The following is a 19,950-nucleotide window of genomic DNA, read 5'->3' as shown; positions in this document are numbered from 1 at the left end:
GCAACCAACTCCACTTCTCCGCTTCCCAAATTGCCCTAAGTTTTGTCAAAGTATTATAAAAATAAGGACAGAATATATGACTTTAAACTAGGGACTCAATTACATCTATGCACTCTGGTCCAATTATCCCCCACCCCTTTTTACTTGAAGATAACACTTGGTCTTCATTCCCTCCTGTGCAACACCTCAGCAGATCGATTAATATCTACTTATTATAATAAATACATAATATTCTTTACCCTGTAATCGAAGTCCCTGCAAACTAAAATAAAATGCAACTGACAAGAGATAAAGGGTACAAGATATGGGCAAAGATATGGACAGATCAGTTAGTTAGTCTCCTCTGCATGATTTGCTGTTTGATCTCTTTTGTGTGTATGGTTGTTGCTAGGAGACCTGTTGAGTCCCTCCTCTGTCACGTCAAGCCCGGCCTGGAGGGAGGAGAGATCTGCAGAGACGGGGGACGGGCGGGAGCTGTCAGCTTCTCTTCTGTTTAATTCTGGAACCCAGACCAAGGTGCATCATTCAAACCCGGAGAAAAGCCACGCGAAGTGCTGAAGTAAACAGACACTCGTGTACCTCTGGTAACTCTTTTGCTGGACAAGCAATGATGCTGTATTTGGCTCTATTTCTCTGCCTGCCCTTCTTCGCTACAGCCGCTCCTGCCGCCTTGGTAAGTGAAAGGGAAGCAGGGAATAAAGATTTTTCTGATGGACACAGAGAAGACGGCGGGACAGAAAGAGGTGAGCCGGAGACGTTTCAATCTTTCTACCGTTATCTGTAGGAATAGTGCTGTGAAGGTCAGGATGCCGAAATTGCTGTGGCGTGGGGTGCAAGAAGAATGGAGCAGCAGGGCTGTAATGTCTCCTCAGTGGAGTACCATTTGCTCTACAGTATTATTACAGCTATCGTCATCCCAGGGCATAAATCGAAAGTAACAAAATCTGTCTCAGGAGTGAAATAACAATTACAATTAAAACCAAAATCAAGGACTTTACCATATAGCTGAGTGACTTAGATAACATTTGAAAGGGGTAGTGACTCAGTCTCTATACTATAAATCATATTTTAAATCTTGGAAACAAACGCATTGAAAGCAGAACAATCAGTTTCTGGTTTTGGCAGTCATGTTTAATGTTTGGAAGGATTTACTCCCAAATTGCTGCTATGGTTAACCTTAGTATAGTACTATTACTATGTTATGCAATAATCTGAATTTAATTTAAGCACTGTTGACATCCATTTTTATTTTGTTTTACAGATATGGGGAAGGAGAGCATCATTTCCACTGAGAGGGCTCCTATAGTTAACAACCTTGTTGGAATCGTTTATTACCTCAAGCCTCCCACCTATCTCCCTTGATTAGACCACGAGTCATCATTTTTCAGTTAAATCTAAACTGTCGACAACAAAATCCACTTTATGACCTCGCAATAGCTGCTCCAATGTCACGGCAGCTTCCCCGTGACATCATAAAGCAGCTGGGCCGTCCTACCACGACTATCACTATTGTTACCGTTAAATAGCTACAAAAACAAACTATTTGTTTTAAAAATCAGAATGAGGGTGAACAAAATCAGTGTGCCCAGTTCATAATAACATGAGCAGTACATAGATAGCCCACTGTTTTAAAAGTCTATTTATTGTCACTAACTTTAAGATACTGAAGCGGTGCTTAGTGAGTTAGACAATAGTGCTTATTCAAGGGTTCAAGTGATGTAATGGTGTAATAACCTCCATAACATAGCCCGTCTCCGCCCCTGCCTCAGCTCATCTGCTACTGAAACCCTTATCCATGCCTTTGTTACCTCTAGACTTGACTATTGCAATGCTGTCCTGGCTGGCCTCCCATCTTCCACCCTCCACTAGCTTGAGTTCATTCAAAACTCTGCTGCCCGTATCCTAACTTGCACCAAGTCTCATTCATTCATCCATCACCCCTCTGATCGCTGATCTACATTGGCTTCCAGTTCAGGAATGCCTCGATTTTGAAATTCTCATCCTTGTTTTCAAATCCCTCCATGGCCTCGCCCCTCCCTATCTCTGTAACCTCCTACAACCCTCCGAGATCTCTGCACTCCTCCAGTTCTGGCCACGTGCGCAGCCCCAATTTTAATTACCCTACCATTGGCGGCCGTGCCTTCAGTTGCCTAGGCCCTAAGCCCTGGAATTCCCTCCTTAAACCTCTCTGCCTCTCTACCGCTCTCTTTTCCTTTAAGATGCTCCTTAAAACATACCTCTTTGACCAAGCTGTTGGTCACCTGACCTAATATCTTGTTATGGGGCTCGATGTTAAATTTTGTTCGATAATCGTTCCTGTGAAGCGCCTTTGGATGTTTTACTATGTTAAAGGTGCTACATAAATGCAAGTTGTTGTTGCTGTGTGAACTGGCTAAGAGACAGAAAGCAGATAATAGTGCTGAACGGTTATCGGTCTGGAGGGAAGTCCCCCAGGGGTTGGTATTAGGACCACTGCTCTTTTTGATATATATTAATGACCCGGACTTGGGTATACATGGCATAATTTCAAAGTTTGCAGATGGAACAAAACTTGGAAATGTAGTAAACAGTGAGGAGGATAGTAACAGATTGCAGAAGGACATAAGCAGAATGGTGAAATTCGCAGACACAGGGTAGATGAAATTTAATGTAGAGGTGTGAAGAGATGCATTTCGGAAGGAAGAATAAGGAGGCTACCATTTTAATAGGGGTGCAGGAACAGAGAGACCAGGGGGTTCACATACACAGATCTTTGAAGGAGTCAGGGCAAGTTGATAAGTCTGTTAAAAAAGCATTTAGGATCCTTGGCTTTATAAACAGAGGCATAAAGTACAGAAGCAAGGAAGTGCAAGACCTCAGCTGGAGTATTGTGTCCAATTCTGGGCACCACACTTTAGGAAGGATGTCAAGGCCTTAGAGAGGGCGCAGAGAAGATTTGCTAGAATGGTACCAGGGATGAGGGACTTCAGTTATGTGGAGAGACTGGATAATTTGGGATTGTTCTCCTCAGGGCAGAAAAGGTTAAGTGGAGATTTAATAGAGGTGTTCAAAATTATGAAAGGTTTTGATAAGAGTAGATAGAGAGAAACTGTTTCCAGTGGTAATCTTAAATCCAATGGATTTAAGATAATTGGTGAAAGAACCAGAGGGGAAATTAGGAGAATTTCTTTTACGTAGCGAGTTGTTATGATCTGGAATGCATTGCCTGAAAGGGTGGTGGAAGCAGATGCAATGGTATCTTTCAGAAGGGAATTGGACATATACTTGAAAAGGAAAAATTTGCAGGGCTATAGTGAAAGAGCAGGAGAGTGGGATTAATTGGATAGCGCTTCCAAAGAGCTGGCACAGGCACGATGGGCCGAATGGCCTCCTTCTATGCTGTAAGATTCTATGAAATTAGAGCAGTTTATGATGGTCATCTGAAGTCTGAGATTAGAAACATAGAAAATAGAAGCAAGAGTAGGCCATTCGGCCCTTCGGGCCTGCTCCGCCATTCAAAATGATCATGGCTGATCGTCTAACTCAGTACCCTGTTCCCACTTTTTCCCCATATCCCTTGATCCCTTTAGCATTAAGAAATATATCTATCTCCTTCTTGAATGCATCTAATGACTTGGCCTCCACTGCCTTCTGTGGTAGAGAATTCCACAGGTTCACCACCCTCTGAGTGAAGAAATTTCTCCTCATCTCGGTTCTAAATGGCATATCCCGTATCCTGAGACTGTGACCTCTGGTTCTGGACTCCCCAGCCATCGGGAACATCCTCCCTGCATCTAGTCTGTCTAGTCCTGTTAAAATTTTATATGTTTCGATGAGATCACCTCTCATTCTTCTAAACTCTAGTGAATATAGGCCTAGTCGACCCAATCTCTCCTCATACGTCAGTCCTGCCATCCCAGGAATCAGTCTGGTAAACCTTCGTTGCACTCCCTCCGTGTCAAGGACATCCCTCCTCAGAGAAGGAGACCAAAACTGCACACAATACTCCAGATGTGGTCTCACCAAGGCCCTGTATAACTGCAGTAAGACATCCCTGCTCCTGTACTCAAATCCTCTTGCAATGAAGGCCAACATACCATTCACCTTCCTAACTGCTTGCTGCACCTGAATGCTTGCTTTCAGCGACTGGTGTACAAGGACACCCAGGTCTCGTTGCGCCTTCCCTTTTCCCAATCTATCACCAATTCAGATAATAATCTGCCTTTCTGTTTTTACAACCAAAGTGGATAATCTCACATTTATCCACATTATACTGCATCTGCCATGTTCTTGCCCACTCACCCAACTTGTCTAAATCAAATTGGAGCCTCTTTCCATCCTCCTCACAGCTCACATTCCACCCCAGCTTTGTGTCGTCTGCAAACTTGGAAATGTTACATTTAGTTCCCTCATCTAAATCATTGATATATATTGTGAATAGCTGGGGCCCAAGCACTGATCCCTGTGGTATCCCACTAGTCACTGCCTGCCACCCGGAAAAAGACCCGTTTATTCCTACTCTCTGTTTCCTGTCTGTCAACCAATTCTCAGTCCATGCCAGTATATTCCCCCCAATCCCATGTGCTTTAATTTTGCACACTAACCTCTTGTGTGGGACCTTATCAAAAGCCTTCTGAAAATCCAAATACACCACATCCACTGGTTCTCCCCTATCTATTCTACTAGTTACATCCTCAAAAAACTCCAGTAGATTTGTTAAGCATGATTTCCCTTTCATAATCCCATGCTGACTTTGTCCAATCCCGTTAATGCCCTCCAAGTGTTCTGTTATCACATCTTTTATAATAGACTCTAGCAATGTAGACATAGAAATACGGCAGGGGGACTGTGATATACTCGAACATATTAACATCGAGCGGGAGGAGGTATTGGCGGTTTTAGCAGGCCTAAAAATGGATAAATCCCCAGGCCCGGACGAAATGTATCCCAGGCTACTGTGTGAGGCAAAGGAGGAGATTGCGGGGGCTCTGACACATATATTCAGAACCTCTCTGGCCACAGGGGATGTGCCAGAGGACTGGAGAACCGCTAATGTAATACCATTATTCAAGAAGGGGAGTAGGGAAAAACCGGGGAACTACAGGCCAGTGAGCCTAACATCAGTGGTAGGAAAATTATTGGAAAAAATTCTGAAGGACAAAATTAGTCTCCACTTGGAGAAGCAGGGATTAATCAGGGATAGTCAACATGGCTTTGTCAAGGGAAGATCATGTCTGACTAATTTGATTGAATTTTTTGAGGGGGTGACTAGGCGTGTGGATGAGGGTAATGCAGTGGATGTGGTATACATGGATTTCAGTAAGGCCTTCGATAAAGTCCCCCACAGGAGACTGGTCAAGAAGGTACGAGCCCATGGAATCCAGGGTGCCTTGGCACTTTGGATACAAAACTGGCTTAGTGGCAGAAGGCAGAGGGTGATGGTCGAAGGTTGTTTTTGTGACTGGATGCCTGTGGCCAGTGGGGTACCACAGGGATCGGTGCTGGGTCCCTTGCTGTTTGTGGTCTGCATTAATGACTTGGATATGAATGTAAAAGGTATGATCAGTAAGTTCGCTGATGATACAAAGATTGGTAGGGTGGTAAATAGCGAGGAGGATAGCCTCAGTCTGCAGGACGATATAGATGGGTTGGTCAGATGGGCGGAACAGTGGCAAATGGAATTTAACCCGGAAAAGTGCGAGGTGATGCACTTTGGAGGGACTAACAAGGCAAGGGAATACACAATGAATGGGAGGACCCTAGGCAAGACAGAGGGTCAGAGGGATCTTGGTGTGCAAGTTCACAGATCCCTGAAGGCGGCGGAGCAGGTAGATAAGGTGGTAAAGAAGGCATATGGGATACTTGCCTTTATTAGCCGAGGCATAGAATATAAGAGCAAGGAGGTTATGATGGAGCTGTATAAAACACTGGTTAGGCCACAGCTGGAGTACTGTGTGCAGTTCTGGTCGCCACACTACAGGAAGGATGTGATCGCTTTGGAGAGGGTGCAGAGGAGATTCACCAGGATGTTACCAGGGCTGGAGCGCTTCAGCTATGAAGAGAGACTGGGAAGATTGGGTTTGTTTTCCTTGGAGCAGAGGAGGCTGAGGGGGGACATGATTGAGGTGTACAAAATTATGAGGGGCACAGATAGGATGGATACTAAGGAGCTTTTTCCCTTCGTTGAGGGTTCTATAACAAGGGGACATAGATTCAAGGTAAAAGGCGGGAGGTTTAGAGGGGATTTTAGAAAGAACTTTTTCACCCAGAGGGTGGTTGGAGTCTGGAACTCACTGTCTGAAAGGGTTGTGGAGGCAGGAACCCTCACAACGTTCAAGAAGCATTTGGATGAGCACTTGAAATGCCATAGCATACAAGGCTACGGACCAAATGCTGGAATATGGGATTAGAGTAGACAGGGCTGATGGCCGGCGTGGACACGATGGGCCGAAGGGCCTCTATCCGTGCTGTATAACTCTATGACTCTATGACTTTCCCCCACTACTGATGTTAGGCTAATTGGTCTGTAATTCCCGTTTTTTTCTCTCCCTCCTTTTTTAAATAGTGGGGTTACATTTGCTACCCTTCAATCTGTAGGAACTGTTCCAGAGTCTATAGAATGTTGGAAGATGATCACCAATGCATCCACTATTTGCAGGGCCACTTCCTTTAGTACTCTGGGATGTAGGCCCTGGGGATTTGTCAGCCTTTAGCCTCATTAATTTCTCTAGCACTTTTTTTTACTAATACTGGTTTCCTTCAGTTCCTCCCTCTCACTGGACCCTTGGTTCCCTAACATTTCTGGGAGATTCAATTGCTGTGTGATTTAATTTTGGTCTCATTGAGGCAACCTGTAAAACTTGCCTTTAGCACTTTTCAGCACCAGGATCCATTTTTAAAATCATGAAGGTTGCTATGGTGCTATCATATGTGCAGGATGGGCTCACATACCTACCTGAAACCCTAATCCAAACCTGTCAATATTAGTGAGCAATGCCAGGTCAAAGTTATTTAAAGAATGATTATAATGTAAGTTAACACGTATGAGGGATTTCACCTTTGGACTATAACAAAATTATAAACTATTCCTTACAGGTAGAGGAAATCTTCCCTCTCTTCAAACAGGTTCTGAAAAAGAGATAAAGTTTTGGCCATTTTAGTTCTCCCATATAACTTCTTTAATTTGGAAAACTCACCGTTAAGCCTGAGATGCCTGGCCGGCTGCATTTTCCAGTGTGTGTTATATACATCACTGTATATAGAATTCTTATGGTTTCACTTTCCTGGATCATAATTTAACAGTAAATAGTTCCGTTTGAAGTGTTACGGCCCTGAGGATACAGAACGTACAACAAAAATATTAGTCAAAAAATGAGAGTTTTGATTGATTTTCATTTCCCTGTGGAAATGTAAAAAAAATTGTGACAGAACATTGTGTGTGGAGTTGTAGAACATAGATGAGATGCTCCATGCCACTGAGTCCCAATCTCAGTTGTGTTGCTAGGGGGAGATGCTGAGTGGAAACTTGCTCAAAAGGAGGAAACACTACTGGGATACAAATCCTAGACCATGTGCACGCACTTCCCAGTGATCAGGAGTAGCTTGTCTACATGCCTGTTAGTTGTGTGGCTCAGAAATGCTACTCAAAACAAAACGGGGAAAATAGAGTGAGTTTATCCTGTTGTGTATTTAAGACTCTGCATGTTTGTTTAAAAAACTGTGCTGCTCTCTATGTTCAATAAGATGGGTGTTCTTTGCACTCAGTTTTGGCTTTTAAGGATTCACTAAATACTCTATCATCTTTAATTATTAATGTCAAATTTGCAGTGATATCACAGACAATAAATATGATTCAATACTAATTGTTGTGTGAATATTGTGCAATATTTCAGGAGGCTAAAAGTGACTCAGATGGTTTTGTGAAGGTGGTTGACTTTGACAGCCTGCCCTTGAATTACCATGATGAGGAGAATGAAGAAGAACTGGTTGGAGACAAAATCTTCCACAAATACGAAAAAATTGACAAGGTAAAAAAAGATCATATTGATGTAATGGGTGAAAGGTTAACACTAGGGCTTCTTAAAACAAAATAAAGGCTGTTATGTTCGGGATTGTAGGTATTGCACAGATTTATAATATAATGTGTGATTTGTGATCAGTAGCCAGGCTCTGCCTGTGAAACATCCGCATATAGTACAATGGGCTTCACAGCGCTAGACTCAAAAGTCTTATTCAAGATTGTATTTACTAGAACAGGAATGAATTTGAAAAATTGGGCAGAAAAGTGGATGGGAAAATATTTTTCAGTATGACAATGGAACTTCAAATTGTTAAATGAATTTGAATACTGTCCGCTTTGGATCTCCTGCTGTTTACACTTATCACAAACAATGTGGGAGATATTTACAATATTATCAAACTTACTGAATATGAAGCCAGATGTCTAGTATAGGGAGGTGTAGACTAATTAAGAGCATGCTAGACTAATGAATGGCAGATGGAATTTAATGTATAAATGTACGGCAATGTACATTGGTGTAGGAAATATAAAATATGTGTGTGTAGTTATTTGACACTTGTTTAAAATGGGCTGTTACTTGTAGAATTGAGTGAATGACAAAAGGGAGACTTACAGCATCTGGGGAATGATTTCCTGGATGGGTATAACTCAGCCTTCACCTGCAATAGGCTCAGGCTCAGTCTTGTTATGCAAAAGAAAGAGGAGCCGGCAATACTGACCCTCTCACCTCAGTTTCTGATATGCCCAGCCGTGCTCTTGGTTCCTGATGTTGGAAATTTTCTTGCTGCTGCTGGAGGGTAGCAGCTAGAAGTCCCAAAGGACCCAAAATCCCACTGTTGAAGATTGAAAAGGTCTTACCTTCAGCAAAGCTCCATCTTTGGGATGCACCTGGCAGCCCCCACAAACTCTCCAGTATGTGGAGGGTCCTGGCACAAGCCCCCCACCAGGGCATTTATTTGTGAATAGAAACATGTTGTAATATTATTTGGAATACCAGATGACCTCTCATTGTTCACGAGTAGTCTAGCATCTGGAGCATAGTTGAGACTTTTAACTGCCAAACTGTAGCTGTGTTTGATTGTGGCATGTTGTTTAAGGCCATAAAGTATATTCCCTGTGGAGAACTGCTCTAAATAGTCAATTAGAGGCTAATTACTGTTGTTGAGGGAAGTTTTTGTAGTTTGGCAGCTGCTTGTAAATTTCTCGCTCCTCCCCTTGGAGAGAAAACAAGTTATTAAGGTCGCAGAAACCAGCAGGAAATGATTGGTTTTCTTTCTCTTTTTTAAGATTATTCAGTTGTGATTTGTTGCTGTTTCATGATATTTTGGCCAATTAGGCGCAAGTGTGAGACAGACTTTACATGTGCAGCACTTTCAGGTGTGGGAGGCTCTTGAAGCAAGAGTTATGGATAAAGGTAGATAAAAATTTCAGGCATGATACCTTTTATTAGATGTTTTGGAGAGGGTTCAAAGAGGAGATAGAAGGATGGTTCAGGGACTCAAAGTGCTAAAGTTATGAAAATAATGTAAACATTTTTGACTTGTTCTTACATGGTGAAAAAAAATGGAGATTGGCAGGTAGCATGACACTGGTGTTGGTGAAAGGTACAGAAAGTGTGGATCTAACCAGAATTATGAACCAATTGTGAGCAGAGCTAGGGACATGAGTAGAAAACTGGCAAAGGTCACATGAAACTAGAGTTGCCACCTATACACGCAAGCAAATGCGCAGTATATGGAGTAGAATCACATTAGGGGCAGTTAACAGTGTGCTGATTGAAAACTTTAAGCGGGATTGAAGACTATAAACATTGACGAAATACTCTTAAGAACATAAAGTATGGAATTAGAAAATGTCATTTGGCTCAATCCCACTCCTTTCACAGACATTATCATGGACTCTACCCATCCATTTATTCTCCTGCAGGAAAGTTCTCAATCAGCACTCACTGACCCCCATATATAACCAAGAAAAAAATTGGAATATTCATCCATCCTCACAGATCTACTATTCAATACTGGCCTACTACTCCACACAAGTTGGGTCTTCTAGTAGTAATTATTTGTACAAATAAATGGCTTGTTAGGCTAGTTCAGAGGGCATTAAGAATCACAGATTATGGACTAAAGTCATATATAGACAAGATTGTGTAGAGGTTCCCTTTTGCTGAAGAACAATGTGAACCAGTTGGAATTTTACAATCAAGCAACTTTAATGGTCATTGTTTATTGAATTCAGTTTTATAACTTGCCATAGTGTGATCTGAACTCATAACCCCTGGTTTACTAGTCCAGTACCATAACCACTACACTACTGTGACCAAAGTTGGATGTCTTATTAGTGGTGACTAACCTCTCTCAGGAGAAACCTAAGCAATTTAAACCCATTAGAACGAACAAGCTCAATGTACTGAGTGGCATCTGCTAATTCTGTGCTTTCTAATTTTCACCGTCTGCATCCAGTCCAGAATGAAGGGGATGGAACTCTTTGCTTTTTGCCAACAATAAGGGTCATAAGTGTTTTGCAGCTCATCCAATTTTCATGTAGCATTAATGTGCCAGTCTTATTCATTGAGGCATAAGGATGGCTGGTATGGGAAGTGGAAATGACTGGTACATAGGTTGAAGCATCTTGCAGAGCAGTATAGAGGTGACTGTAACTGTATCAATTTGTATTTGATCACCTGCATGAGGAAAAACTTCACTGCCTACCTCTTAAAAATGATATCGCATGGTTGTAGCTCAGAATTTGTATGGCTCATTTACAAACTCGTGTTTCCAAGTTATTTTAAAGGTGACAGAAATTTCGATTTGTTTTGCTTTTCTACCTTTTATCTGGATCAGATGTTAATGCCAATCCCATTACACAATCTCTTTGCTGGCAAGATTCCAGTTGTCTGGTCCTCTGATTTGAACCAATGATATGGGAATTTGACACAAACCTCTTGTGTGTTATTCTGTCAGTAACATTCTAAGCTTCTTTTGTATTTTATTTTAGGAAACTGATGACATCACTGGAGATACAATCCTTTCAGAGAGGGAGGTTATCGAGGAGGACGATGACGATTTTCCTGAAAGAAGGGTTTGTACACCAGTATCATTTATAATAAGCAGTGAATAACCTGTTTAATGTATTGCACTCAGCTTCTGGCCAATGAATAACCAGTTTAAAGTAACTCATTAAGCTCCTGGCCAATGAATAAACAGTTATTGTAATACATTCAGCTGCTGTCCAATGAATAACCAGTTTAACCAGGGCCTATACTTTGGAGTTTAGAAGCATGAGAGGTGATCTCATTGAAACATATAAGATTGTAAGAGGGCTTGACAGGGTAGATGCTGAGTGGTTGTTTCCCCTGACTGGAGAGTCTAGAACTAGAGGTCATAGTCTCAAGATAATGGGTCGGACATTTAAGACTGAGATGAGGAGGAATTTCTCCACTCAGAGCGTTGTGAATCTTTGGAATTCTCTACCCCAGAGGCCTGAGGATGCTCAGTCGTTCAGTATATTCAAGACTCAGATCGATAGATTTTTGGACTCTAATGGAATCAAGGGATATGGGGATTGGGCGGGAAAGTAGAGTTGAGGTTGAAAATAAGCCATGATCTTATTGAATGGTGGAGCAGGCTCGAGGGGCCATACGGCCGACTCCTGCTCCTATTTTTTGTGTTCTTATGTTTCATAGAATCATAGAATCATAGAAGTTACAACATGGAAACAGGCCCTTCGGCCCAACATGTCCATGTCGCCCAGTTTATACCACTAAGCTAGTCCCAATTGCCTGCACTTGGCCCATATCCCTCGATACCCATCTTCCCCATGTAACTGTCCAAATGCTTTTTAAAAGACAAAAAGACAAAATTGTACCCGCCTCTACTACTGCCTCTGGCAGCTCGTTCCAGACACTCACCACCCTTTGAGTGAAAAAATTGTTTCTTAATGTAATGCAATAAAATTGTACTTGGGAGTACAGGGCACAATTTCAAGATTTGTGGATGACACAATACTTGGAAAGGTAGTGAACAGTGAGGAGGATAGTGATAGACTTCAAGAGGATATAGACGCTCTGGTGGCATGGGCGGACACGTGGCGGATGAAGTTTAATATGGAAAAATGCAAGGTGATGCATTTTGGTAGGAAAAATGAAGAGAGGCAATATAAACTAGAGGGCACAATTCTAAAAGGGGTGGAGGAACAGAGGGATCTGGGGCTATATGTGCATAAATCGTTGAAGGTGTCAGAGCAGGTTGAGAAAGCGGTTAAAAAAGCAAACGGGGTCCTGGGCTTTATAAATAGAGGCACAGAGTACAAAAGCAAGGAACCTTTATAAAAACACTGGTTTGGCCATAACTGGAGTATTGTGTCCAATTCTGGACACCGCACTTTAGGAAGGATGTGAAGGCCTTAGAGAGGGTGCAGAGGAGATTTACTAGAATGATGCCAGGAATGAGGGACTTAAATTATGTGGATAGACTGGAGAGGCTGGGATTGTTCTCCTTGGAACAGAGAAGGTTGAGAGGAGATTTGATATAGGTGTTCAAAATCATGAAGGGTCTAGACAGAGTGGATAGAGAGAAACTGTTCCCAATTGGCGGAAGGGTCAAGAACCAGAGGGCATAGATTTAAGGTGATTGGCAAAAGATATGAGGAAAATCTTTTTTACACAGCGAATGGTTAGGATCTGGAATGCACTGCCCGAGGGAGTGGTGGAGGCAGATTCAATCATGGCCTTCAAAAGGGAACTGGATAAGTACTTGAAATGAAAAAATATGCACGGCTACGGGGCTAGGGCAGGACAGTAGGACTAGCTGGATTGATCATGCATAGAGCCGGCGTGGACTCGATGGGCCGAATAGCCTCTTTCCATGCTGTAACTGTCTATGATTCTATGATTCTAACTCCTGGCCAATGAATAACCAGTTTAATGTACTCATTAAACTCCTGGCCAATGAATAACCAGTTTAATGTACTCATTAAACTCCTGGATAATGAATAATCAGTTTAAAGTAACTCATTAAGCTATTGGCTAATGAATAACCAGTTTAATGCAATGCACCTAACTGCTGACCAGTGAAAAGCCTATTTGATGTGATGCCACATAATGTATTCCTGACCAGTGAATAATCTGTTTGCCACAACGTTTTGCTCACTAATTAGGGGTTTATAGAAAATGGTTAGGGAATTCAACTTTTATTTCAAAGAAATATTAACATAACTAACATGAGACGCTGACAACACCTAGCTCTACCTCGCCACCTCCTCTCTCGACCCCTCCACTGCCTCTCATTTGTCACGTTGCTTGTCTAACATCCAGTATTGGATGAGAAGAAATTTCCTCCAATTAAATATTGGGAAAACCAAAGCCAGTGTCTTTGGTCCCTGACGCAAACTCCGTTCCCCAGCCACCGACTCCATCCCTCTCCCTGACCACTGTCTGAGGCTGAACCAGACCATTTGCAACCTCACCGTCCTATTTGACCCTAAGCTGAGCTTCTGACCCCATATCCTCTCTATCACCAAGACCGCCTACTTCCATCTCCATAACATTGCCCGTCTCCACCCCTGCCTCAGTTCATCTGCTGCTGAAACCCTCATCCATGCCTTTGTTACCTGTAGATTCAACTATTCCAATGATCTCCTGGCTGGCCTCCCACCTTGCACCCTCGATAAACTTGAGCTCATCCAAAACTATGCACCAAGTCCCATTCATCCATCACCCCTGTGCTCGCTGACCTACATTAGCACCGAGTCCGGCAACGCCTCACTTTTAAAATTCTCACCTTTGTTTTCAAATCCTTCCATGGCCTTGCCCCTCCCTATGTTTGAAGCCTCCTCCAAGATCTCTGCACTCCTCCGATTCTGGCCTCTTGCACATCCCTGATTTTCATCGCTCCACCATTGGTGGCTGTGCCTTCAGCTGCTTAGGCCCTAAACTCTGGAATTCCCTCCCTAACCCTCTCCGCCTCTCTACTTTTTTAAGATGCATCTTAAAACCTACCTCTATGATCAAACTTTTGGTCACCTGTCCTAATATCCCCTTATGTGGCTCGGTGTCAAATTTTGATTGATATCGCTCCTGTGAAGCGCCTTGGGACATTTTACAACGTTAATGGCGCTATGTAAATGCATATTGTTGTTGAGTGATCGCCCAAGGCTCAGCGAGTTTATTCAGTAAACAGCTCAGCCACATACAGACTAGGAAACTTTTAGTTTTGATCCTCAGTTTGTGCTGAGTTAGCTGATTTTAGGTAGGGCAGCTTTATGAGTGCTTCACTGGGCTCAGCATTCCTGGCCTAGGAAGGGCAAAATCACACATGGTTCTTGCTCTTGAACACTATTCAGTGAACCAATGGAAATGCGCATATGTGAACATTAGGTGAGGACAGCATTGCACTTGGCCTTAAAGGTCCCCGCTGTCAAATAGCCTGCCAACACTCTGTATCTAGGCTTAAACACATGAAAATTGTCTGTTTGGATGAGGTATTAGAGGGCAGTAATGTCAGTAGAACTGTACCCCAGCAAGAGCCACCCCCTTTTGTTGTCTGTTTTCTTCCCACTCCCCTTCTGTGAAGTATCTTGGGATGTTTTGCTATGTTAAAAGTGCTAAAAAGTGTAGGTTGTTATTGAGGCGAGAAAAAAAAACACAATGAAAAAATCAGGACTGTATTGTAGTAATGGAAATCTGACAATTAATGTAGGTGGGAAATAGAGTTCTTCATCTGTATAAGATAGGTAATAGTATGGAAAAGGTAAATCTACAAAACTATCATGACTAAATTGCAACAGTAAGACAAAGAGACACAGGTTCAAGTCAGACAACAGCACAGACATCAGGAAATTCTCCTTTGTACAAAGAGTGATCAACGTATGGAATGGACTCCTAGATAGAAAAGTGGAGGTGAAAACCCTGGAATCAATTGGGAATCAGCTAGATGCCGCAATGGGGGGCTTTCGGGTCTTTCTGGAAAGATAAACCAAGATGGTGGAAGATATGATCAGTGACACAATTAGATCAGTGCTTCACCAACATTGTCATTCCACACTTGTATATACAAACCTGGTAAAAGAACCTGCAAGTAACTTTACAGGATGACAATGTTCCTTTAACACTGAATGTTGGCTATCGCCAAAGATACATTCGGGATTTTAAAACAGCTGTTAATTAGTGTCAAAGTTTCACGGGCAGAAGCCAGGGAAGCCTGGAAGCTCTGGTTTTTCAAGTCACAATCGGATTCAGAATGGTTACAGCACAGAAGGAGGTCACTCAGCCCATCAAGTCTGTGCTGGCTCTTTGTAAGAGCAATCCAGTTAGTCCCATTCCCCCCGCTCTTTCCCCGTAGCCCTGCAAATATTTTCCCATCAAGTATTTATCCAATTCCTTTTTGAAAGCCATGATTGAATCTGCATCTATCACCCTTTCAGGCAGCGCATTCCAGGTCATAACTACTCGCTGTGTAAAAAAATGTTTCCTCATGTCGCCTTTGGTTCTTTTGCCAATCACCTTAAATCTGTGTCCCCTGGTTCTCGCCCTTCCACCAATGGGAACAGTTTCTCTTTATTTACTTTATCCAAACCCTTCAGTTATCCCCGGAAGAAGCAAAATTGTAATTGAAGAGAGGTTCCGATTAGAAGACTTGAAATTGGAAATGTTACTGAGAAACAGAACTGAGAAAAATGAATAGAAACAATGGTTTTGCAGCCCCACTGAATAAATGGAGGTTTGTTAGTAAAAATCAATATTCAATTCTGACAAATTGTAAAGGCATATAATGCAGAATATGCAGTGAGGATGGTTGTAATACAAAAAAATTACACATAGATTTCTCTTTGTTTGCCACATAACAGTGATTCCATTTATACCACTGAAATGCTGATAAAAGTCCACACTTTCAGCATTTGTTTTTTCCTCCCTTTACCCGTCTCTTCCTAAGGCAGTGGTTTCTGCTGAGGTACAGTTTCTCGACTAAGTAGCTAGTCTTCATTTAAGAACTTGAACAGTGAGCTTTAGCGGGCTATGGAATCAGTCGAGCCTGACCATGTCCTCAACCAGATGTAGTAGAAATAACTGAAATATGGCTACGTAAAGAACAGGACTGGCAACTAAATATTGCAGGTTATAACATAATCAGAAAGGATACGGAAGGGAGAAAGGGGTGGAGTAACTGTATTAATTAGAGATAACATAATGGCAGTAGAAAAAAGGGACATAACTAACAGAAGGATCAACACCACCTGTACGTTCCCCTCCAAGTCACACACCATCCCGACTTGGAAATATATCGCCGTTCCTTCATCGTCGCTGGGTCAAAATCCTGGAACTCCCTACCTAACAACACTGGGGGAGAACCTTCACCACACGGACTGCAGCGGTTCAAGAAGGCGGTTCACCACCACCTTCTCAAGGGTCATTAGGGATGGGCAACAAATGCCGGCCTCGCCAGCAACGCCCACATCCCATGAACGAATAAAAAAAAAGGATAACAGAGGGACATCTGAAACCAGCTTGAAAGGATATTGGAGAGGGAGGGGGAGGATCCAGTCGTTGTGGTCCATGTTGAGACCAACAACATAGGAAGGACCAGGCAGAGGTCCTGTTCAGCAAGTACCAGGAGCTAGAAGCTAAATTTAAAAAAACAGAACCTCAAGGGTTATAATCTCTGGATTATTACCCGAGCCACGTGCAAATTGGTGTAGGGATAAGCAGATTAGGGAGGTGAACACATGGCTGAAGGAGTGTTGTGGGAAAAAGGGGTTCCATTTCATGGGACACTGGCATCAGCATTGGGACAGGAAGAAACTGTACTGTTGGGACGGGCTCTACCTGAACCGGGCTGGGACCAGGGACCTAGCGGAAAGGATAAATAGGGCGGTCACAAGGACTTTAAACTAGTAAATGGAGGGGGGAGGGCTCAGGTGGCTAAGGTAGTATAAATAATAATTCTAAAACAAATGAAAAGAAAGACAGTACAGTAATAGTCAGAAATTAGGCACTACAGGTAAAGGGAAAACTAAAAGATGTAAAGTAATTAAATCAGGAGAGAAAAATGAGAAATGTGTGAGAAAAACAACATTGGAGCAGAAGTGTGGCCCAAATTAAGTGTTCTTTATACAAACACATGGAGTATAAGGAACAAATTGAATGAATTGCAGGTGCAAATTCAACTTAGAGGGTACAACCTGGTAGCCATTTCTGAGACGTGGCTGCAATACGGTGAGGACTGGGAACTGAATATACCAGGTTATAAGGTCTACAGGAAGGATAGGGAAACTGGTAGAGGGGGAGGAGTAGCGTTAGTGATCAAGGATGAAATTACTTCGATGATAAGAGAGGTTATAACGAAAGGTAAGCAGGCAGTGCAGACTTTATGGTTAGAATTAAGAAATGGAAAAGGATTTAAGACTGTAGTGGGAGTTGTGAAGTGGCAGAATGTATAAATGCAGAGATTAGACAAGCATGTAGCAAAGGCGCAATGGTTTTAATGGGGGATTTTAACTTTCATTTGGATTGGGATAAGCAGACGAGCTCATGTCAGAAAAGTAGTGAATTTCTTGAGTGTGTTCAGGACAGCTTTCTGCAACAATGGGCTTGATTTTACAACGGTGGCGGGGGGGTGGAGGTGCGTGGCAAACCCGCATGAACAAAACTTACCGTTTCCGACACGATCGCATGTTGATTGATGATGATTAACGTCCTCTCCAGGTTTCACGCCCAGCAGCCAGCCTGTCAATCAGGGGGGTGGGGGGTGGGGAGAATGAAGAGAGAGCGAGACGCCATCTGGCACTGGAATGGAAGACCGGGGTGGGGGGGGAGAATGGAAGATCCGGTGCTGGACTGGAAGACGTGGGTGGGGGGGGGGGGGAGAGGGGAAGATCGGGGGGACATCCGGAGGGTGAAGAGGGGGACATCGGGGGAAGATCGGGGGGTGAAGAGGGTGACATTGCGGGGGGGTGAAGAGGGGGAGATTGGGGGGTGCAGGGGGCCATTGGGGGGAGATTGGGGGGGGGGTGAAGAGGGGCACATCGGAGCGGGAGACATTGGACACCGGAGCAGGGTGCAAAGGTAGGTTCATTTAGTGTTTTCACTTCCTTTCATGGTTTTTTATTTATTTTAATTTATTTTTAAATTTAATTTATTTTATTTCTTGTTCCCTGATCCGGCCTTTCACGCCTGGCTTCAATTGCTGGCGGGACTTCCGTTTTTGGGTCGCCTGCGTGCACACAAGTGGGTCCCTGGGAAAATCGGAAGTCGGCGGGTTGGAGCCGTCTTCCGAACCCGAACGGGCTTTCCGCGATTTTCGGAGCCCCCCCAGCCCAATGCACCCGCAATTGCCTCCTAAAATCACCTCTAATATGTCCTAGAACCAACAAGGGGGCAGGCCATATTAGATTTAATAATGAGTAATGAGCTAGATTTAGTTAACAGCCTAACGGTGCGTGAACATTTATCCAATAGCGGTCACAGTATGATCGACTTCAACGTTGTGTTTGAAAGGGAGAAACTCGTATCGGCTGCTAAGATTCTAAATTTAGGAAAGGCCGACTTCAACGGGATGAGACAGAAACTGTCCACAGTAAACTGGGCAAATCTGTTAATGGGTAAAATGACAGAAGATCAGTGGGAGGTGTTCAAAAAACAAATCAACGTGATACAAAACCAGTTTATACCCCTAAGGGGCAAGAGCTCTACTTGCCAAAAGAAAAGGCAGCAAAAGAAGTAAGGAACAACATAAAACTAAATGAATAAACATGCACAAAATAGCACAGATCCTGGCGACTGGGAGAGATACAAAGAACAGCAATCGATGACTAAACAGATAGTAAGAGCTACAAAAAGAGAGTATGAAAAGAAATTTGCAAGAGATATCAAAATCAACACAAAAATGTTTTACAATTATATTAGGAAAAAGAGGATGGTTGAGAGCAATGTGGGCCTCTTAAAAACAGATAATGGTGATATTGTAAATGAAAATAAGGAAATGGCGGACATGTTGAATAATTACTTTTCGTCAGTATTTACAGTAGAGGAAGAGGATAGTATGCTGAATACCCCAAGGAAAGTAATTTTGAATCAGGGACGGGGACTCACCATAATTAACGTAAGCAAATTAACAGTAATGAAGAAAATAATGGCACAAAAGAGTGACAAATCCCTAGGTCTAGATGGTTTCCATCCCAGGGTTTTAAAGGAAGTAGGTAAAAACACTGCACAGGCCCTAACTATAATCTCCTTTAGATTGGAAAATTGCTCATGTCACTCCGCTATTTAAGAAAGGTGAGAGTGGGAAATCAGGGAATTACAGACCAGTTTGCCTAACATCTGTTGTCAGGAAATTACTAGAGTCTAATTAAGGATAGAGTGACTGAACATCTTGAAAATTTTTAGCTGATCAGAGAGCCAGCATGAATTTGTAAAGGGTAACCCTAACCCTAACCCTAATGCCTGACAAACCTGATTGAATTTTTTGAAGAAATGACTAAAGTAGTGAATGGGGGAATGTCTATGGATGTTGTTTATGTGGACTTACAGAAGGCATTCGATAAAGTCCCACATAAGAGACTGTTAGCTAAAGTTGAAGCTCTTGGAATTGAGGGCAAGTTATTGACCTGGTTAGGAAATTGGCTGAGCGGCAGGAGGCCGAAAGTAGGGATAATAGCAGGTACTCAAATTGGCAGATGTGACTAATGGTTTCCCACAGGGATCTGTGTTGGGGCCTCAACTATTCACTGTATTTATTAATGACTTAGATGACGGGATAGAGAACCACATATCCAAGTCTGCCAATGACACAAAGATAGGCAGCATTGTAAGCAGCGTAGATGGAAGCATAAAATTACAGAGATAGTAATAGATTAAGTGAATGGGCAAAACTGTGGCAAATGGATTTCAATGTAGGCAAGTGTGAGGTCATCCACTTTGGAACTCCACTGTTTCAAGCTTTACACCATTTAGA

General features: G+C 42.8%; 1 protein-coding gene across 1 annotated transcript in view; it reads left to right on the top strand.

The window, feature by feature from the left end:
- Positions 1-423: 423 nt before the first annotated feature.
- Positions 424-19,950, top strand: part of LOC137305308 (dickkopf-related protein 3-like) — a 42,387-nt gene continuing 22,860 nt past the window's right edge. The window contains exons 1-3 of the mRNA XM_067974153.1: positions 424-673; positions 7,872-8,006; positions 10,997-11,080. Coding sequence (XP_067830254.1) covers positions 608-673; positions 7,872-8,006; positions 10,997-11,080 — 285 coding nt within the window. The 5' untranslated portion in view covers positions 424-607. The remainder of the gene's footprint in view (positions 674-7,871; positions 8,007-10,996; positions 11,081-19,950) is intronic.

Source organism: Heptranchias perlo, chromosome 40 (genome assembly GCF_035084215.1).
Source record: "Heptranchias perlo isolate sHepPer1 chromosome 40, sHepPer1.hap1, whole genome shotgun sequence".
In the NCBI taxonomy this organism is placed as follows: domain Eukaryota; kingdom Metazoa; phylum Chordata; class Chondrichthyes; order Hexanchiformes; family Hexanchidae; genus Heptranchias; species Heptranchias perlo.
The sequence above is the reverse complement of the archived record's forward strand: the minus strand, read 5'-3'. Positions and strand labels throughout refer to the sequence as shown.